Genomic DNA, 21,129 nt, shown 5'->3' with positions numbered 1-21,129 from the left:
CAATCAGAAGTTATTTGGGATAAAACGAAGAAAGTCAAATGACTACCAGGCAGTTAATTGAGGAGAAAGTACCCTGTGAACTATTAGATATAATCCTGAGAAACTTAAACCAAAAGTATGTGATCGTGCTTGTAGTTATGTGTCTCTTGTGAGTGTAACCCTCTGCTTTGTCTTTATTTCCACAGGGAGACTGGCTTGAATGATATAGGGTTTGCTGTAGGCAAGCCCTTCAGGTTTGCTTCCCTTGCATAAAATGCAGCTGCCCTACACCTGTTTTACGCCACATACAAAGCCTGTGTGCACTGCAGTCAGTTGTGTCTATCTCTAGGCTGAGCCGATGAAGCCTTTTACGTCAGGAATAGGCTGGCTGAGCTGTGATCCCAAAGAAGGGCAAACATTGCCCAGCAGGGGTCTTCGTCTGCAGGGGAGACCCCTGCTGGGCAAGAGCATCTTGGTCCATATACACTGATGGCCCAGGTCTCAACTCCTGTCTTGCGATGCTCCCGGTGGATCGAACACGTCCGTGGGTCCGTGTGACGCTCCCCCTGTTGACAGACCTAACTCGGCACTCCCTGCCCCGAGCTGGCCCTGTGAGCTGAGTGCTCAGACGGGCGTGGAGGCCGGCCCACCTTACCTTGACAGCAGCGTGTACAGGGACGGGGTTGCCCAGGGGGCCGAGCCCCTGCTTCCCCGGGTCTGACTGGTTGCCGGGCTGGGGGGCCGAGTCATTCTTTTCATTTTCTGAGCCAGAAATAAGATCCTAAAAATCCAAAGTTTAGCATTATTAGGATGCGGGAGTAAAGACTGCGTGACGTGGAAATGTTGCGGGAGAGCCTCCCGCTCCCACCCCGAGGTCTGCTGTGTTAATCCTGGCTTCTTATCTCAGGAACATCAGATTCTGTCCTCCAGCGGGAGGAGTCGTGTGTATAATTTGTCATCCAGTTGAGGACACTTTTAAGAGAGAAAGCAGGCATGATTAATAATTATTCCAGCAGACAGGTATAGGACTGGCCTGTTCCAGGCAAACTGGGACATCTGGTCACCCTGGGTGAGGGTACCACCTACCTGCGGCTAGGTCTACCTGTTGGAATTGACAGTGGGATTGAAAAAGAGAGGAAGTGGGAGAAGTGGGTGTAGGAGCTTTGGGGGAAAGTAGGACAACAAAAAAGTTAGATGAAACGGGGGTTAGCAGATGGAGGGAGAGTGTGTAGGTATGTGTATGTGTGTGTACGCATCTGGGTCTCTGTATTTGTGTGCATGTGTGCCTCTCTGTGTGTCTGTGTGTATGCCTGTGTAATGTATGTGTGCATATATATATGTATCCCTTTGCACGTGTGTCTGTGTGTATACTTGTGTCTGTGTGTGTATGTCTATGTATATGAACATGTGTGTTTATGTAAGTGTGTGTGTGTATGTGTGTAGTATCAGGAAAACCTTTATGAAAGGCACGTTCCCGTATGCAGAGGACTCTGAAATGGACCAAGTGCCCTCTCTCTTTCCCCTACAATCCTAGGCCATGACTTTGAAAAAGGGGCAGGGGCTGCTCCACGATCTCCCCGAGCGGCTCAGCCCTTCCCTGGGCCCCAGCACCTATCAAAGGTCTGCAGCATCCCTTTCTCTCAGAGCCTGTGCCCTCATCTGTCACATGAGGCTGCCGGATGAACTGACATAAGATGATTTTTGCATTTTGCCTGGCATTGTTCAGCGTTTGTTCCCTTTTTGCCCCGCTCCGAAGGTTAAAAAGAAAAGAATGCGTCTTCTCCCCAAAGCATCTTTAAATCAGAAGCTGAGGAATTTACTGTCAGAGTAATAAGATACAAATGGTCTGATGCACTGTTTGATGTTATCAAAGAAGTTGGGCTGCAGAGACCAGCTGCGGGATGCAGGGGAAGGAAAAATGCTTTGATTATAAACTCTTGCACAATAAACGTACGGCTCTTTTGGCTCTGCTTTTTCTGTCTCCCGTCTCCCTCCTGTTCCACATTTCCTCCTGGGCAGCCTTGGCTTTGTTCTGATGCAGTGAAGAAGGGCCTGACAACGACCGGTAACAGCACAGTTTCAGGAAACAGGGTCGTGGTAAATAATTCCTGAAACTGTCCCTGATCCCTGCATGCTTTACAGTGTAAAAATGTTTTCAAATACACTATCTAATACGGTTTACAAAGTACAAACATCCAGCTATACAGTAAGTCCTGGGGGTGTAATGTACAGCATGGTGACCATAGTTAGCAATACTGTATTGTCTCTCTGAAAGTTGCTGAGAGTACATCTTACAAGACTCTCTCACAAGAAAGAAAATTTGTAACCATGTGTGGAGATGCATGTGAACTAGACTTACCCTGGTGATCATTTCACAATACATACAATGATATATTGTATCTATCGTACATATTGTGAAATACACAATACACCTATGGTATGTGTACACAATACACCTATCTATGGTATATGTACCATAGATACAATATCAAGCAATTATTTTGTACACCTGATATTGTATACATTGTATACATTGTGTATTTCGCGATATATACAATATCAATTATGTTGTACATCTGAAACTAATATAATGGTATCTGTCCTTTATACCTCAATTTAAAAAATTAGAAGTACACACAGATATAAAATATCCATATGTAATAAAAATGAGATATCTCTATATAATTAAAATATATAAAATAATATCTGTTACTAAAATATACATCATATATATAAAATATCTGATTTCAAGTCATCGAATACTTCCTGTGAGGCCAAGAGGAGTAAACGCTTCCTGAAGGGTAGGGGCTGAGGTCGGAGGGGTCTCTCCAGAGCCAGGATGTGGTGGAAGATTCACATCTCGTTGTCCCATGAGTGCAACCCCTCCCCCTCCTGTGTGGGCCTCACACTCATCTCCTCTGGGGGCTCTGGGAATACCACCCTGCCAGGCCAAGGAAAGGTCCCGGCAAGCCTGGGTGTGGCTCATAGAGGGGGAGCTCCAGGTGTTGGTGGGGGGCCCTGCATGCTCTTGGGGCCACACAGCTACTCAGCCTCACTTCCTTCTCCGCAACATCTAACAGAAAACGCTTGCAAGGTGCCTAGCACTGGCCCTGGTATACAGTGGGCACTTAATAATGGCAGTAGATGATGTCAGCCATCATTATACTGCTCCTTATAAACGTGCTTTTAACAGTATGTGCACTATCCATTTCTCACATCTCGACAGTCTGCAGATTTGTCCAGAAAAAGGGGAATGCTGTGTTTGGGCTGGGGCTGGAAGCGGTCCTTGCTCCAGGGGTTCGGCAGGTAGACGCCTGCTAAGGGTAGAACTGGCTCGGGGCTCCAGCTTTGTAGCCAATCAGCGCCTTCTGCTTCCCGCTCCCCAGGGTCCTACGGTGGTAACTCAGTGCCTGGAAAGACCGTGGGCTTTGAAACCAGTCCTGCTGAGGCCCTTTCTCTCCAGGAGACTGTTGGTTGGTCATCTCATCTTGGAGAGCCTCATTTCTACCCTGTCTCTAAAAGTGGAGATAAAAGAGATCTACTTGACAGAGTAGATACTGAAAACATAAGTCAAAAGGGCCTATTTCTGGGGATTCTCTTTCGGTGTTATCTGGAAGCTTTTGCCCTCACACACAGACCCCTGGACCGAACAGGGTGAGAAGAAGGATCAAGATGACGTGCCACAAAGAGACATCTCTGGGGTCTCTAAGCAAAACCACCTCAGCACCGCTGATTTCAAGACTGAAGAGGTTAAAAAAAAAAAAAAAAAAAAAAAAAGACTGAAGAGGTGACAGGCTGAGATGTGGCTTGTTTACCTGGGTTTTCCCCCGAGGACCCGCCGAAGGGGTCTCTGTAGCTTTCATGTCTGGGGGGGATCCTGCTGAGCCCTGGAGGTCTTCACCTCGGGTCTGATCCGGAGAAAGCCCATCGCTGCTGTCCTCCTCAAAGGCAAATGCATCCGCTGATTTGGAGAAACTCACCTGGTTACCTGCGGGAGTGAAAGCCAAGAAGAACTGGGTCAGTGGCAGTGCTTCCCTTTTAGGAGCAGTTACCTACCTCCTTAGATGTTTCCAGTTCAAGGTAGGAGTGGAGATGTATTTAAAATGACTTGCTTTCCCCTCTATTTACTCCATACAGGGGAACTTGTGTTTATAAAAGTGGCACGTTTGACAGGGACGAATGAGTGACATATCAAAGGTCTATCATCTTTATTAAACTTCATTTTCAGATTGATCCATTCCTGCACATTCTGTATGTGAGCCCCTATCTTTCTGAAGCTAAATCAGGCAAGATGAAGGAAAGAACAGGGGCCACCGGGTGCAGGAGAAGGTCCCGGTCTCCCTGGGGCTTTACGACGAGAGGTGAAACTGAAATGACAGGGGGCCATCTGCATCGTGTTCAAACATAAAGCGGGGCAACCGGCACAAAATGTTTCGCAAACTTTGCTATTAAGGAGAAGCCAGGGAGCTCCTAAGTTTAAATTCCTAAGTTTCAGAAGAGCTGTCACCAGAATGTCCCAAAGCCCCACTCAACGAACGCATATCTGTTTATAAAAGCCATAACCGTGTCTCAGAAACTGGAGTGCGATCTTTACTTATTTATTTTTATTATTTGGATTTTGTTGTTATTCCTCTCATCTTTGTCTCTATTTTGGAAATTCCCAGCGAACCACACGTGCTCAGATTCTTCCCCAGCAGCCTGCGTGGTCTTGGGAGGGAAACCCAGACATTGGCTTGGGGAGTGGGGTTACCAGACCAGGTGGGACTATCGTGACATCCTTTTATGTCCCTTATGTGTTTTCTGCTTTTATCATTTTGATCATTTATAGTACTGTGATTTTATTTATTTATTTATTTTTGGCTGCGTTGGGTCTTCGCTGCTGCACGCGGGCTTTCTCTAGTTGCAGCGAGCAGAAGCTACTCTTTGTCGCAGTGCGCAGGCTTCTCACTGCAGTGGCTTCTTTTGTTGCAGAGCACAGGCTCTAGGCACACGGGCTTCAGTAGTTGCGGCACGTGGGCTCAGTAGTTGTGGTTCGTGGGCTCCAGAGCGCAGGCTCAGTAGTTGTGGCGCACGGGTTTAGCTTCTCCGCGGCACGTGGGATCTTCCCGGACCAGGGCTCGAACCTGTGTCCCCTGCATTGGCAGGTGGATTCTTAACCACTGCGCCTCCAGAGAAGTCCCTCCCTTACGTTTTTTAATTGCCAAATCTCCTCCGGCTTATTATCCAAATGCACAGTACAAAATGTGCTGAGGCTACACAGCTCTTGTGACCCTCCCGCAGGCACAGGTCTTCGAAAGGAATTTATGTATTATCAGCAAGGTCTCCAGCCCGGTATTCTGCAGTTACACTGACAAGAACTTTTGACTCAGGCTTGGGGCAGATAAGAGAGAGGAGCTCTCACTGTGGAGATTGGAGAGGCAGCAAGGAGCTGGAAGTAATGGAATGAATGTGGTTTGGGGCTTGTCATCACCACCACTGCTGGCATCTGTCATGGACCCTCACTCAGACACGCAAGTGTCAAATCAGGAGAGAGGCCGGACAAGGACAGGGCAGGTGGGAACTCCAGTTACTGGCCCGCTGGGCAGCCTGCTAACCTGGAAAGGCCTGGGGACCAGCGTTGCTGCTCCTTGGTTTCAAGATTTCTTTATAAAAGTCATTATTACCTTTCTGTGATTATAGAAGTAATGTTTAGTTATAAAAATTCATACCATATGAAACGTACATAACAAGGTACATAACAATCCCACTTCCGTTAATGATTTAGTCCCTCTTCTAGACTTAATTCTGTCCATACAGCAAGACACGCACATATTGGAAAAAGCATTTCAAACAGACAGGACTGAGTGAAAGATACTGTACTGAAACTTGCTTTTTTCACCCTACAGTGTATCTTGGAGACCTTTACATGTGAACTCAGAGGTCTTCCTCAATATTTTGGTAACAGCTACACAATATTTCATTGTATGAGTGGGAACTTTTGTTTTCCAACTTTTATTTCCCAAGGGGCCCTTATCTTTAACTATAAAAATTTTGACATAATAGAAAAGTACAGAGAATAATATAAAACATGTGAATCACCTGAAATAAATATATGCCAGTACTTTCCTATATTTCCATCAGAAACCTATTCATTTTCTAACAGAAAGGGTTTTCGTCGGGTATTTGACAAATGTCAACTTTTTCTTTGCAATCAGGAGTCACTCGTCTCTCCCATCTGGTCTCTCCCTCCTCCCTCCCTCTCTATTTTAAGGTCCAGAGCTAGCTCACAGCCTTCCCTTCTTTTCTTACAGCAACCCGCCCCCCCCCCCCCCGCCCCCGCCCCCGCCCCGGGGCTCTGCAAAGAAGCCTCCCTCTGTCATTTTCACACAGTGTGAAGGAATTTGTATACATTTCCCCTTTCTCCAGGGGATCACGTGCCTGCGATCTTCGCAGGAAGGTCCTTCCAGGAGCCTCCATGAATACCTTCCATTGTAAACTCAACCTGTTAATTTCTCTACTTTGGAAACCACGTTTTCATTGAAATTTCAAGTCCCACTTCTAGCTGTGGAATTAAAGGCTTTGTCCCTGTTGAAAAGATGACATGTATTATTCAGGGCCAGGTGGGCATGGGATTTGGTGGGGGGGGGAGTGGGTGTTAAGCCCTCCCCACCTCAGAAGCCACAGCATTTCATTGGGATTTACGTGGCGTAGACCGTGAGGCAAGACCAACTCAGAGAGCCCTGCGTGTGTGACCGTACCAGCCCCTGGGGGCAGCCAGCCTGCCCTGCCCAACAGGACCCGCCGTGGGGAGAGCTGTAGCATCTTACACTCCCTCCCCACTTCCTTCAGTCTGAATGGTACGGATCTTCTCTGTGTGATCTGACACTTCATGTGACAAAGAAGACGCCCCCGCCCCCTGCCACCTCCACCCGCATCAAGGATCATGTCCCAAACGCGTGCACATGAGAGGGAATTAACCAAACTGCAAAGTTGTCCAAGCATTCTAACACGCATGGAAATGTTACAAGAAGGGTGGGGATGGGAGAAAGAGAGAAAATTTCTCTCTTAATCCCCCAACTATCCCCCTTCAATAGTTTCAAGAGGAAAGATAACAAATGAGAAAAACAGTGGTTTGCATCAGCAGTTCACTTAGCAGTGGCAGGAGTAACAGAAACAATCAACTTGTGTTAGGCCTTAGAACGGTCCAGGAAGTCAGAGGAAGGACCACATTCTCTCATCTCTGTTTTGCAGACGAGGACATCGCAAGATCCAGGTCTCCCAGTTCTTTAGCGACCGAGCTAAGACACAGGCCCAGCCTTTGTATGCTCAGAGCCTCCAGCAGAGGGGGAGGCAAAATCAATATCCCTCCCGGGAGGTCAACAGATATATGTTGTTTAGGGAACATCGCAAGACCCACTGGGTTGGTGGCAGTGGGGAGGGGTAGCGTAGAAATCGGCCAACGTCCATTTCGTTTTCGGCACACGCGTACTAAGGACAGCTCCATCCTCCACAACATCTTTTACTCGAGTTTTTGAGATCTGAAGGACTGAACGTGACATCTTGACTGTGAGAAGAAAGAAGGCAGGCGATCACTTCGATCTCATTGCCACTGCCTCAGAAAAGGGATTGGGAGGATTGTGAAGCCCTGTTGTTGTGGCCATTAAGTCAGCGTGTCCTTTTCACTTCGGCACCTGCCTGGAATGATGTGGAAACGTCCTAGAAGTGGAGTGTTTGGAATAAAGGAGTTGGTAACCAGTCCCATTTTCCCCAGAATTGGATGGAACATTCCTCAACTATTTTGTTCACTTCCAGCCTTCCCACTCAGAGAGGAGTAGAGAGAAGCAGAAGTATAATCAGATACAGTAGGGTGAAGATACGGAAACCACGAGAAGGATGCTATCCGTCTATCTGCACGGGACATAACCGGAGAACCTGTCAAGGACTAGACTGCCTGGTGAGTGCTGTTGGTGGCTAGCAGACAAAGGGGATGGAGATGTGGGTCGTCCAGGCAGACTCACTCCCAGGCGAGGTGGGATGGAGCTGAGCCTGAAATGACGGTGGACAGGATGACTGAAAAGGGGAGGGCACCTGGCAAGAGTTGCGGGGCGCAGAAGGGAAGTCACAGGGTGGTGATGAGCAGAGTTGGTGTGGGAAGGATGAAGAAGTAACTCTCCCAGCCACCGGACTGGATTACTTTAAGATCCAGTTCCTGGAGACACACAGCTTTGAGGAGTCTACTTTACAAGTGACATCCATCATTTAAAGAGGTTCCTCTGCTTAAGTCAAGGAAGAAGCCATGAGTACGTGCAACTGTATACACAGAGAAGCCGTGAGTACATGCAACTGTATACACGAAGCCGTGAGTACATGCAACTGTATACACGAAGAAGCCGTGAGTACATGCAACTGTATACACGAAGAAGCCGTGAGTACATGCAACCCCGTACATGAAGAAGCCATGAGTACATGCAACCCCATACATGAAGAAGCCATGAATACATGCAACCCCGTACAGGGAAGTTGTTCACACCTAATGAACAAACACAGGGTGAAGACCAAGGCCCCCGAAATGACTCCCATCTAGTTTCTAAAAAGCATGTTGTACCAGGTCAGAATAAGCCGACAGACACACTGAGGACCCCTCAGAGGCTGTCCACACTCAGAGAGCTGACCACGGGGGGCCCTGCCAGTCCCCCAGCACCACAAAGGGCTTGGATCTCTGACTGCGAGGCCAGAAGGTGAGCGACAGGGCAGATAGATGAGCCCACACTAGGCTCAGCCCCTGCTGATGAGAACGGTGACAGCAAGAGGCCCCCGAGAGCGTGGCAGTGGCTGCCTTTGGAGCTGAGGTACGTGGTGTTCAGTGTGGTCACTGTGGGCCAGACAGGTCGGTTTGTTTCTTGTTCTACCACTTCGGTGGTGGAGTGACTGTTGATGAATTACTCAACTTCTTAGAGCCTCAATTTCCCCATCTATCAAATGGGCAACATCATCATAGTCACCTCTCGGGGTTTTGAGGATTAAAATAACGCATGTAAAAGCACTGCGCTTTACATGTTTTATATGTTATTCACATGGTCCCTGACGTACACGTGTCCAGTCATTTCTAGCTGCCGTTGTTGTTATTATTGTTTTTGGTAGCAGTGTCTGCTTGTCTCAAGTTCACCACGATCAAAAATAAAACAAAGGGGGGCTTCCCTGGTGGCGCAGTAGTTGAGAGTCCGCCTAACGATGCAGGGGACACGGGTTCGTGCCCTGGTCCGGGAGGATCCCACATGTCACGGAGCGTCTGGGCCCGTGAGCCATGGCCGCTGAGCCTGTGCCTCTGGAGCCTGTGCTCCACAATGGGAGAGGCCACAGCAGTGAGAGGCCCGCGTACCACAAAAAAAATTTAAAAAAATAAAACAAAGACCACCCAAGAGGCAGTTTATCCTGTGGTCAGCTTTGCAAAGGTCAGCCCAACTCCGGAGCCAGAAACACTGAGAGGTTCCTCCCGGGAAAGCAAAGACAGACCTTTCCCAGAGCAGGAGGAGTGTCACAGAAAGGCTGCGCGCTCCCCGCTCTCCTGCCTGGTTCAAGGCGGGCTCGGTGGAGAGGGACGAAGGTCACCTTATCTGGCTGCTTCAGGAACAAGCAAAGTCTGTCGGCTCCGTGCTGTGACCCTGGGCCCCTGCTCCAATCCCCCACGGCGGGCGCGGGGCTCACTGGCCGCTGTGGGAGAGTAGGGCGCTGGCTGTTGTCCCTGGAGACACGTCAGGCGCTGTGATGACAAGGACCTGCTTCTGGAAGCCCTGACTCACCCCCAGGCTATGCCCACGGGGCTGTCTCTGGGCACCGGCCCCTTGGGGATCTCGGCCTGGTGACTCGGCGCTTTCCCCCTCTTTCTCGGAAGTGATTGGATGAATGAATCAGTTGGACTCTCCTCTGCATAAACATTTAAAATTCCAAGAGGAAAATGCGATCGCTAGAGTCCTGGTTACCTTTCCGCCGGGACCCACACCAGGGGCTGGAAAGCATGGGGTGGGAATGTGAGAACAAACTTCGCTCGCTTATCTGTTTGCAAGCCTGAGCGGTGTTCACATGACAGCTATTTTAATTCATGATCAGACTTCCCCATGTCCTCCTGGAAGAGACTGAAGCCAAATCCACTTCCTAAGGGAGGAGGTGGGCCGGTGACAGTAGCTATAGTATAAGAGTGGCTCTTGCCTAAAGAGACTTCAGTACACTGAAGATACCACAGTCCGGAGGAGATGGATTATGCCGTCCAACAAAGACCGAACCTACTGCCCTTGCAGGGGGTCAGATGCCTTTAGGATGGAAATCGATGAAAGTGGAATTCTGGAGGAACAAGCATTCTTTTTCCTCAGATCCCAGGCACTTCAGAAATTGGCTTTAAGTCTCTAGATAGACCCTGATGCTAGGAACACACGAGTTGTGAAAAACAATTCAGCTGCATAAACACTTGTCCCGTAACAGCTTTCGAGGCTAATTCTCCAGGAACAAATTCTTAGGTGGGCAAAGATACGTTACCACTGTCTCAGAGCACCCTAACTTTCCTCCCTGTCACCGCCCCCCTCAAAGCTACTGGCTTCCTACTTCTCTTTTCCCACCCCCTTTCCAGAACCTTCCTCAGAAAAGTATTTATCACGTATGCCTCCGTGTGTTTCTTTGCCCCAAGGATTATTCGCGCTTTGGAAATAACTTCTCATTATGGAATGACAGATTTTGTCCACGAGAAAGTTATGCCAAAGCAAACGACGCTACCATCTGCCTTAGGGCCGTGGTTATTGTCTATTTGTCTTAAAGATGCATGATCGGAGCGGTCAGACTTCCAGAGTCTCTGAAGAATGACTGGATACTTAGTAAACAAGAATTTTTGTTCTGTTTAGTTATAAAGTCTGAGCCTTGGGCTTACAGGTGAGCGACGACTAGCATAGGATCTTCTAGAAAAATGTACACGACGCTTGTAAATGGATGACTCCTGGGCCATCCCTGGCGGACAGAAACGTTGCTTTCCTGTGTCGAAGGGTTAAGGTGATAAAAAGAACTGCTTTATCTTGGATAATGGCGCTGTATACGCTGAATCACAGGTTCAATTAAAAAAAAAAAAAAGAGCTGAAAAGCAGACTCAGGGATTCAGGTGGGAAGCCTGGCTCAGTTCAAGAAAAAGAGGAGGACACTTCAGGGGGAGGGGCTCGTCCACTAGAGCAGGATGCCGGGACCCTTCCACTGTTTGAAGAGTTGGGAAAGCCAGCTGCGGTTCTCTTTGCCCAAGCAGAAGCCAGCTTCCTTGGTACCTAAGGGATGCGCCTGGCAAGTTAAGAAGACACCCGGATGACCAGAGAGAGGATTAACAGGCTTGGAGTAGGGCTCTCAAAACTGAGGGATGCTAAGTGACAATGACCACATGTAAGCAGAACAAAGCCAGGCTCAACTCCAGTGTACAGTCTCTGTTTTCGTAAATCATCACTCCCACATAATGTTATACTTGTTGTATCTGGAGTTCTGGCCTGAGAGAGAGTAGCTGTTAGAGGTTTTCTAAGAAGGAGAAACAGGGAAACAGGTGTATGTTCTGAGATGTAGCCACGAGGCGCCCCAAGCCTCCTTCTGTGTCAGTAAAACCACAAGGCCCCCTCTTCATCCACATTGCGTCACTCTGGTCACACAAGCCTATGTTTCCTCCCCAGGGAATCTGTAAAATTCTACCTGACTCAGAAAATAAACTTGCAGGCTGGAAGACAGATGACTAGCTGGCACCCCAGAAAGGAGAGGAAAGTTTGGGGGGAAACGATTTGCTACATTCAGCTGAGTGCAAGAGGGGGGACATCTGGGAAGGAGAAGAAAAATCCCAGAGTAGGGGCTGGTTCCCTGTCTCACAGTATCCTTCCCTCCCTGCACTGAGAGAGGTTCTGGATTATTGTATGTTTGGGATGGAGAAGAGTTGGTCTTGAATAAAACCGGGAGGGAGGGAGACAATGAGTGTTTCGCTCAGGGCTTGGCAGAAACACAGACGCACAGCTGCAGAGGGAGCTGGAAAATGTAAACACATCTGGAAAGGCACGTGCACAGAGGAGGAAAAATACACAGATGCCAGGAGAAGGATACACAGAAAACCACAGCCCTGAGTCACCACTTCACCGAGGGTGGATGATGCAACCCCAAGAAGTGACAGATAGGTGAGGGGTCGGCATCACCACCACCACTGGAAGGGCTATTCAGAGCGCCGTCTCTACAACCGGTCGCTGAGCAACTCCCTCTGCCTCTCTGACACTTCACAGGATGCCACGGCCTTGCCCATAGGAACTCATGCACATTGAAAGATTACCGCTAGAGAGCCTGAGGCATGGACGTTCCTTGGATGAGGTCAACCTATATCCTCCACCTCTTTCGCTAGCTATGCCTTCTCTCTATTCTTCACAGATCCCTGCCTCTGTCTTACATGTTCCTACATGAGAGCCCCCTAGCCCTCTTTGCTTCTTATACATCCTTCATACCCCCAGCTCCCCCTTCACACCCCGTCTACCGGGCACTCCTGATTCTCTGTACCCTGTGCAGCTTCTATTTTTATAGCATCTATCACCTTTTATTGGGATATATAATTATTTATGGGTTTTGTGTGTTGTCTGTGTCTCCTGCACTATAATATAAGCTCTGTTAGAGCAGAAATTTTTGTACGTTTGTCTAGTGTCTGACACATAGAAGATGTTCCATAAATATTAAATGAAGAACTCAATAAATGAAAGGGCAGGCTTATCGGGTCCATCAGTTTAAATCACCATACACACTAAAGTCTCCCAAGTCTACAGCTCTAGACCAATACGTCCTTCTGAAGTCTAGCTGGATAAAATCTACTGCCTATCGAACCCCTGCCCTTGGAGTTCCTGCAGACCTATCAGCTGCAACAGTTGAAACGGGAATTCATCATCTCTCCCCAGATCTGCTCCTCCACTCTTGATACATGGCTGTCATTTACTCAGTTGACCAAGAGGGAAACCTCACTGTCATCTTTGACTCTTCCTTTTGTTCACACTGACATATTCTACCGGTCATCTAATGATGCAACGTCAGTTACCTCTCAGATGCTCGTTTTTTGGTACCCAGAGCACGACTGTTGTTCAGACTCTTAACTAAAAGCTCTTCGTCAGATTTTATGTTCCCCCTTCCGAAGTACAGAGACATTGCTGTGAAATCGCTGTTCAGCCATGGAACACCACCCCTGCCAGCCGTGTTTTCACAGTGGGATGTGAGTGGAAGCGATGTGTACATCTCCAGGTTGAGGCTTTTTAAGCATGTGGGTGGACCTTTTCATTTTTTCTTTCCTCTTCACTGGCTAGATCCAGAGGATGATGAGACTGTAGGGCACAGGTTGGCAAAATTAGGGCCTGTGAGCCTGCTGTCTGTTTTTGTAAATAAAGTTTTATTGGAACACAGCCATGACCACTTGTTTACATATTGCTTATGGCTCCTTTCCCACTACAGCAGCTGAGATGAGTAGCTGCGACAGCTCAGAGACCTCAGCTTATTCTTTAAGAAAAAGTTTGCCACCCTGGCTCTGGGGGATGGTGGAGCAGCAAGACCAAAGGAGCTTGAGTGCCTGAAGGGTTTGCTGTCGAGGAAAACCCTCTCTGGACTGTTTATGAACAAGAAATAAACGTCTGTTGTTAAGCAGCTGAAATTTTGTGGTTTGTTTAGCAGCCTCTGTTATCCCAACTAAAAACAAAAGAGATGTAAAGTCTCAAATAAAATACTAGCAACTTCTAGGGAAAAAAATCCAAGGAGGATTTATTTCCAGAAATGCCAAGGACGATTAGGAAAGATAGCAATACCACATTGCTAGATCAAAGAAAGAAGCCCATATGATCATCTTTTCATGCGTGTTGAAAGCATTTAAACAACTCAGCATCTACCTTGCAAGCTATCCTTAGTGGAACAGAATAGAGAAACACTTCCTTAGAACATCTACCTCCAGCACAAGTTAGTGTCATATTTAGAGGTGAATGACCAGAGGAATTCCCACTGAAGACTGAATCAACAAATGTTATCACTGGGCTTCCCTCATTGCGCAGTGGTTAAGAATCTGCCTGCCAATGCAGGGGACACGGGTTCGAGCCCTGGTCTGGGAAGATCCCACGTGCCACAGAGCAACTAAGCCCATGTGCCACAACTACTGAAGTCTGCGTGCCTAGAGCCTGTGCTCCACAACAAGAGAAGCCACTGCAATGAGAAGCCCGCGCACCACAATGAAGAGTAGCCCCCGCTCGCCACAACCAGAGAAAAGCCTGCGTGTAGCAATGAAGACCCAACGCAGCCAAAAAAAAAAAAAAAAAATGTTATCATCAACATAACAAATATATAACATTATATAATACTGCTTTTGAAGCACTGGCAATGTACCAAGAATAATAATTGTCTACTATGTAATATAGCAATAATTTTTAAATTATATAATGAAATATTGCATAATGCAAAATAATATAAATTATATGTGCTTTATATAATTCACACATATAATTTTATATGTAAGATATATATCTACGTGATATAAATATTTTATATATGATAAAATATATATAGATTTGTATAGTATATTATACTATTATAACATATATCATTTACAAATAAAATATTTAATTTATAAATAAAATACATAAAATTATATTGAAGTTATGTTATGAATATACTGCATGTAACTTTTAAAATGATGTTAATTGTGTAATTTATTAATAATTCCATGACGTTGCTTTTCAACAACCAGCCAGCGCTCCAAGGCAGAAAGAAAAAACAAACAGGAGGCGCATCTTCCTTATTTGTAGATGATGTGATTGTCCACGCAAACAATTAAAGATAAAATGAGATACTATCGGAACAATTAAGAAAATCTTCAAAGATGCCCAGTTACAAAATAAATGTGCAAAATTAAGAGGTTTCCAATATGTAAGTAATAACTGATGTGAATTTATTTTAAAAAACCTTACCAAGGGAAATAAAAGAAGATGTGTAGACGTGAAAAGAGATACTATCTTTCTGCCTCAGAAGAATTAATATATTTTAAACCTATGAATTCACCATAAACTAATCTATAAATTCACTGCAATCCCAAACAAAATTCTAATAGGATTGAAGTTGGAATATAATAAACTGATTCTAAATTTCACCCACCATATACTTGTGAGAGTAGCCAAGAAACATTAGAAAAATCAGACCAATGTAAAGAAACTTGTGAAGACAGATATTAAGACGAATTATAAAATACACCACTAAAATCGTGCAAAAAGGAAACTTAGACCTGTCTCTTAAACCATGCACTGAAATAATGTAATATGCAGTAAAGACTAAAATATAAAAATGAAGTATATACATGTTAGAAGACAGTATAGGTGAATAACTCTATTCTTGGGGTAGGAAGTGTTTTTGATAAGCAATAACAAATTCAGAAACTACAAAGTAAAAGATTAAGAGATTGCACGATACAGAAATTAAAAACTGCTATAGGTGAAATACACTACACACAAAATCAAAAGGCAAAGGACAGAAACGAACAAACAAACATCAAACAAAGCCAACAATAAAAGGCAAAGGACATGCTGGTAAAAGGATGTGTAATACCTGTGACAGATGGAGGATCAGCTTTTTTTTTTTTTTTCCAATATATATAAATAGCTTTTATAGTGAGGGAAGAAAATGCCCAGTAGAAAAAAGGAATAGCCACGAATTGCCAATGACACAAGATCCCAGGGAAAAACACCATCTCTCTATAAACCAAAGAAGGCGATTTAAAATGAGATATTTTGCCTATCATATAAAACTCAAAGATAAATTTGCATGCATGGAATAAATATAATGTTTCAATAAATGATAAGAGATACGCGATAGAGATCTTTTCTGTCCTAGATCTCATCAAGGTAAAGACGGGGATGGTGCACTGTTGACTGGGCTAGTCCAAGTTCAAAGGCACAAGATATTTAGTGTGGACAGAGAGAGTAAAGAAGAGAGAAAACCACGGTGGGATATTTAATGGGCAGTGATGAGGATACTGTCTCCCCTAGAGTTGATTCTTCCATATTTACAGGTTCCAAATACAAAATTCATGTGGCTGGCCTCTGACTGGTTGGGTGCACGATTTTAGAATGTGGATAAGTTTAACAATGAACTTAGCATTTCATAAAACATCTTTATGCATAATATTGGACAATATGTCAAAACATGTAAATGTGCATGGCTTGTTATGTATCAGTAATTCTTAGAGCTTTTGTAGGCTTCATTGGAAGAGTGTAATTTGCCCGTGGGAATGCCAGGATCCCCTTTCTTCCTTCTACCATGGTTTTCCCAGATTCCACCTCAACACCTCTGTGAAGGAATTCAGGACCCTCCGGCCGTTTGGATCCACGTGGCTTCAACTGTTCCAAAGGTCTACAAAATGATTTTACGCAGCTGATGAGAGAATTAACGTTTGTGTCTCCTCTTTCAGTATCTGTACTTCAACCGTGTAGCACACATGTGTGTTGTCAAAGAGTTTTCACGTGCTTAAAGAACTGAACCTCACTCCCAAGAGCCGATGAGTTGGGCTGGTTGGGTTTTCATCTTGGAGGAGTGAAGGGACCTGGGGAAGCCCCAAGCCCCAGCACCCGAACTGGGCTTGGCGTCCAGGTCTTCCCATTCAGGTCCAGCGCTCTTCCCACTCTGCCAGTCTACACCCCTTTAAAAGAGGAAGGGCGGAGAGTGCCAGGACCCCAAAGTGATGGAACCTTGCAGGGAAGATGTTTTGAGGTTTAAAATCAAGTCAGCTCCCCAACCTGCTTGAGCAGAACCAGACTGGTCTATGTTAACCTGACTTTGGAGGCTGAGCGGGTTTCAGTTTCTTCCTTACTCCCCGGACCTCTGGTTACGGGGAACACTCTGGAACAGCGACCCATGGATTGACTCTTGTCTAGTGAGAGGTCTTCACCCCCAGGGCCCCAGCGTTTCAGAGCCATGGCTGCCCTCAGACCTCAGCACGGAGGGAAGCGTGCCACTCATTTGTGCTACCTACCCTTTATGGCCTCTTTCACAGCAGAATCCACAGGGAGTATGTTCTTCTCTACCAGCTCCAGGGGCCCCGGCCGGAGGGCGATTTTTTCATTGAGGTCATCTGCAAGTCGGGCTCTTTTCAGCTTCATCTGAGCAGTTGGAACGGATCTCTCTGCAGTGGAGCCTAAGGGGTTAAAATCAAAAGGGTCAGCTCTAGAATTCGATGTTATTTTTGTGGGGTTTTTTTTTTTGCTTTTGTAACCCAAACACTCTGACACATTGTACTCCACCATCCTAATAATTTTTCAATGCAATCATCCTCATTTCACATGGATTAGCAGTGAAGACTAGACACTTCCAAATAAAGGCAAATAGAGAAGCACAGAAGAGTGAGAGAAACTTGCTTTGTGGGGATTTGGGGGAAAAAAAATGTGCAATTTGGCGATTCTGTAAGTAAGTAGTCCACGGGGCCTGTATTGCTTGCTGACACTAAACTATAGCATTTGCATGCAAAGCCTGTCTACATATTGCCCGGCCCAGGCTGAGCTGGCAGTAAATATTATCTATTATTATAATTAATTGTAGTAGCGTGACTTCTCAAGAGTTTTAGACTTGTTGAGGTTGTGTTACTGATTCAAATGTCCAGGTCCAGCTGTAAAAGAAAAACAATTTTTGGGGGGGAATATTTAATTAAACAGGGATTTTAAAAAATTGAATTTATCCAACAGGCAGTTTCTCATCTTTGGGAGAGTGGGAAAGGTCACTGACAAGCCCTGAATCACCGCTCTATTCCTCTTTGGGTGAGGCCCAGACTTATTTCTGTGCAAGAACGTGGAAGAGAATCTTGTGAGCCGGTGGTTGCTATAACGCAGGACTGGAAGTTAGGGTTCCACGAGAGTTTGTAGCTTTCCGCTCAACTCTGCACATTTAGAAGTTGAGACCTTTACGGACGTCCTGGTCCTATTGTTCTATTAATATCCATCTACTAACCCAGGCTTAGTGTCTGGCCGCTGCTCTAGAAATCTCCACAGGGGAGGGTTAGGGATGTCTCATGGTTGCAACAGGTCAGCCTTGCTTAGAAGCTACATCTGCAAAGCACTCGATGTGGGATGGAGAAAACATCCATATTCCAAACCCCAAAATGGAAGTTTCTAAGCCCAAATCCTCTCCCAACTACCCGTCAGGCCAGTGCAAGGGCTTCTGCTACACCCCCTGCCTCAGGGATCTTTCTGACCCATCCTGCACAGCCATACAGGATTCATCCTCAGAAAACACTCCTTTCTTGTATCCCCTCCAAGATGGTCCTCTCCATCCATCTCTCAGTCCAGTTTCGCAGGCTCGCCAGAAACTGAATCCACCCCCTACGTGACCTGAGATGGTTGATGCCCAAACTACCACTCCAGCGAGCCTGGTCCTTCGCCTTCTGCCCCCCGCCCCCCATCTTCCTGAGGTCACCTTTGTACCTTTGCTTACTTTGTTTCCCCGCCCTAACAAAGTCTTCCTGACTCCTGTTCTTACAGCTTCCTTCTGCTTCAACTACCCCCAGCAGTTACAAGCACTGGTCCCTAATCTTATATTTCTGTTTCTAAAATCAGATCATGAACCCTTGGAGGGCAAGGGTCATTTATAATCTAGCAGATCCTTTGTGCACCAGGGGGCCAATTTCCAATTTCTGTGGGGGGGGAAGGGTGGGTTTCATGGAAACCAACAGAGACTAAACTTGGGGTTTCTGTGGTTCATAGCCTGATATTTTAATTCAAGACTAGCCTGATACAACAGATGATGCTTTCTTGATTATAATATTATACATACGTATTGTTGTAAGTATGGAAAACACTAAAACATTATGCAAAAGAAGTGAAAGCATTAGGAAACTCCCCACTTAGGGTCAACTGCTTTTAATAACTGGGCATCTTTCTTAATTACTTATACAGTATTTATTGGTAAGTCTGTATTTCTTCATCATAGAATCTGACTGTAAATACAATTTATGTATATATTTTTGCCTCCCTGATTTTGACTGTAAATATAGTTTTGTTTTCTGGTCTCCTCACTAAACATCACTTTGTAAGACTTTTCTCATTAAAACATGATTCTTCTAAAGCCTCATCTGTGGTAGCCGCAAGTTATTTAATCACACGGATGGTGCATAATTTATTCAGTCTCTCTACTATTTTCTGACGTTCCACTGATTTCAGTGTGTCGCTATTTAAAGTAATGACATGATAAACGTCATTGTACATAAATCTTTGTATGTCTGATTATTTTTTGATACAATACTAGACATTTATTACTGGTATGAAGGATGGACATTTTAAAGGAAGTTGATATATGTTGGACACTCCTTATGTGCTCAGAGAAAACTGGGAGGTGGCACAGCCCAGAATGAATGCCAGGTCTGGTGCTTCTTGGCCACTACATGGCTTCTCCATTTGACCGTCTACATGGCCTCAAATGACTAGATGAGAGCTCAAAACCACCACTTTGGAATGGCAGGGGACCCTTTCTAAGGGGAGTTAGCAATTGTGCAGAGACAAAGGACCCTGGAAAATGGCCCACGCTCCATTCCCACTGATGGGCCCCAGTTTATGACTCTGGGCAACCTTACCTTGGAGTATGTGCATTTTCACCACGTCTGCACGGTCGGACCTGTTTCTGACCTTGTGCTTCAGGGTGTCTTCAGCCTGTCAGACACACACACAGAATGAATTCTGCTATCAGCCTCATACACTTGAGTCACCTAGTTTTAACTTTAAAAGAAACCCCTTTTCTCTCAAAGGGAAAATGTCTCTTTTTGTTTGTTGTTTGTTTTTTGTTTGACAAATGCAACATGCAAATATCTCTGTTCTCCTATGTCTTGATGAAGGAGGGCTCACAAAGACCTCTAATAATTTTAGGATAGAAAAATAAGACACAGAGGTCAAAAGCCTGGGTCCACCTCAGCGCTCCACACTTAAAGGCCAGGCAGGTACCTAATTATAAAATATTAATAAAACTGTGATGATACTACACTGCTTTTGCATGAGAGCCAATCCTATTCCATTGCCTCTTTTTTTTTTTTTTCCGGTACACGGGCATCTCACTGTTGTGGCCTCTCCCGTTGCGGAGCACAGGCTCCGGACGCGCAGGCTCAGCGGCCATGGCTGACGGGCCCAGCCGCTCCGCGGCATGTGGGATCTTCCCGGACCGGGGCACGAACCTGTGTCCCCTGCATCGGCAGGCAGACTCCCAACCACTGCGCCACCAGGGAAGCCCTCCATTGCCTCTTAAGAGAGTCAGAAATTAACTAGAGTCAGAGATGAAATGTAACCTCAATCCATCCAGTTAAACATGACAACATGTGCCCCCCTCCTGTTTTGCCCTTGATCTCTCTCTCAATCCTGCAGACCGAGACCCACTGTAAGCTGGGAGGCCACTTAGAGATGAGTTATTTACTGAGTCTCATGGCTTTCTTGATGATGGAGTTGTCTGTAGGGATGGCGCTGGCTGGACCTCAGGGCTCTGATTTCTAGTTCTGGGTTTTCATCCCACTATCCTGAATCTCTTAATTGGCCCCCGAGAGGAGTCTGGGGATCACTCCAGTTCTGATGAAAGACAATTATTCTCCAGGCAGTAAGGAACCCCAGCCTCTCACGAGTGACTCTGAAGAGTCCCAGGGCTCTGCTCCTTCTTCCAGCCCCTCCCCTCACTAGTTGCCAGGCTAAGACGTCCCAGGAGAAAGATACCTAATGGCCTTTCCTTCTACATACACTGCTGATGCTTGCTCAATAGCACTTACTGTACTGATAAATTCAAGTTGTGGAGATTTGCTCTGGAGGTACAGAATATACACCGATTCCCCCCCCCTCAAATGCTAAAAGAAAGAGAAATAAATAGAATTCCTTTTGCCTTTAAATAGCCACGAATAAGCTCTGTATCTGCAGGCCCTACGCTACCACTGAATTGGATTTAAAATAATTTGATTGTTGCTGAGAAAAGCCTGTCACGAAAAGAGAGGGCAGCTTGCCGACACACCTTACCTCCCTGTTTCATGTCTCTCTGACCCCCGCCGCATCCTTGCAGGGATACCCCCCGACATCAGAAAGATGGGGGACATTTTCTTAAAGCTAATAAACAGTAGCTTCAAAGCCAATACTATTGATCCCATGTCCACAGTTTTCAGTT

At 46.0% G+C, this 21,129-nt stretch overlaps 1 protein-coding gene across 2 annotated transcripts in view; it reads right to left on the bottom strand.

Annotated features, from left to right (window-relative positions):
- Positions 1-21,129, bottom strand: part of MYOCD (myocardin) — a 90,887-nt gene that overhangs the window by 24,737 nt on the left and 45,021 nt on the right. For both annotated transcript variants that reach the window (XM_027130278.1, XM_027130279.1), the window contains exons 4-7: positions 19,574-19,649; positions 16,988-17,149; positions 3,795-3,967; positions 635-760 (exon numbers count right to left, since the gene is read on the bottom strand). In XM_027130278.1, the coding sequence (XP_026986079.1) occupies positions 635-760; positions 3,795-3,967; positions 16,988-17,149; positions 19,574-19,649 (537 nt within the window). The remainder of the gene's footprint in view (positions 1-634; positions 761-3,794; positions 3,968-16,987; positions 17,150-19,573; positions 19,650-21,129) is intronic.

This window comes from Aethalodelphis obliquidens, unplaced genomic scaffold, assembly GCF_003676395.1.
Source record: "Aethalodelphis obliquidens isolate GAN/ISIS:26980383/991018 unplaced genomic scaffold, ASM367639v1 scaffold38, whole genome shotgun sequence".
Lineage (NCBI taxonomy): Eukaryota > Metazoa > Chordata > Mammalia > Artiodactyla > Delphinidae > Aethalodelphis > Aethalodelphis obliquidens.
The sequence above is the reverse complement of the archived record's forward strand: the minus strand, read 5'-3'. Positions and strand labels throughout refer to the sequence as shown.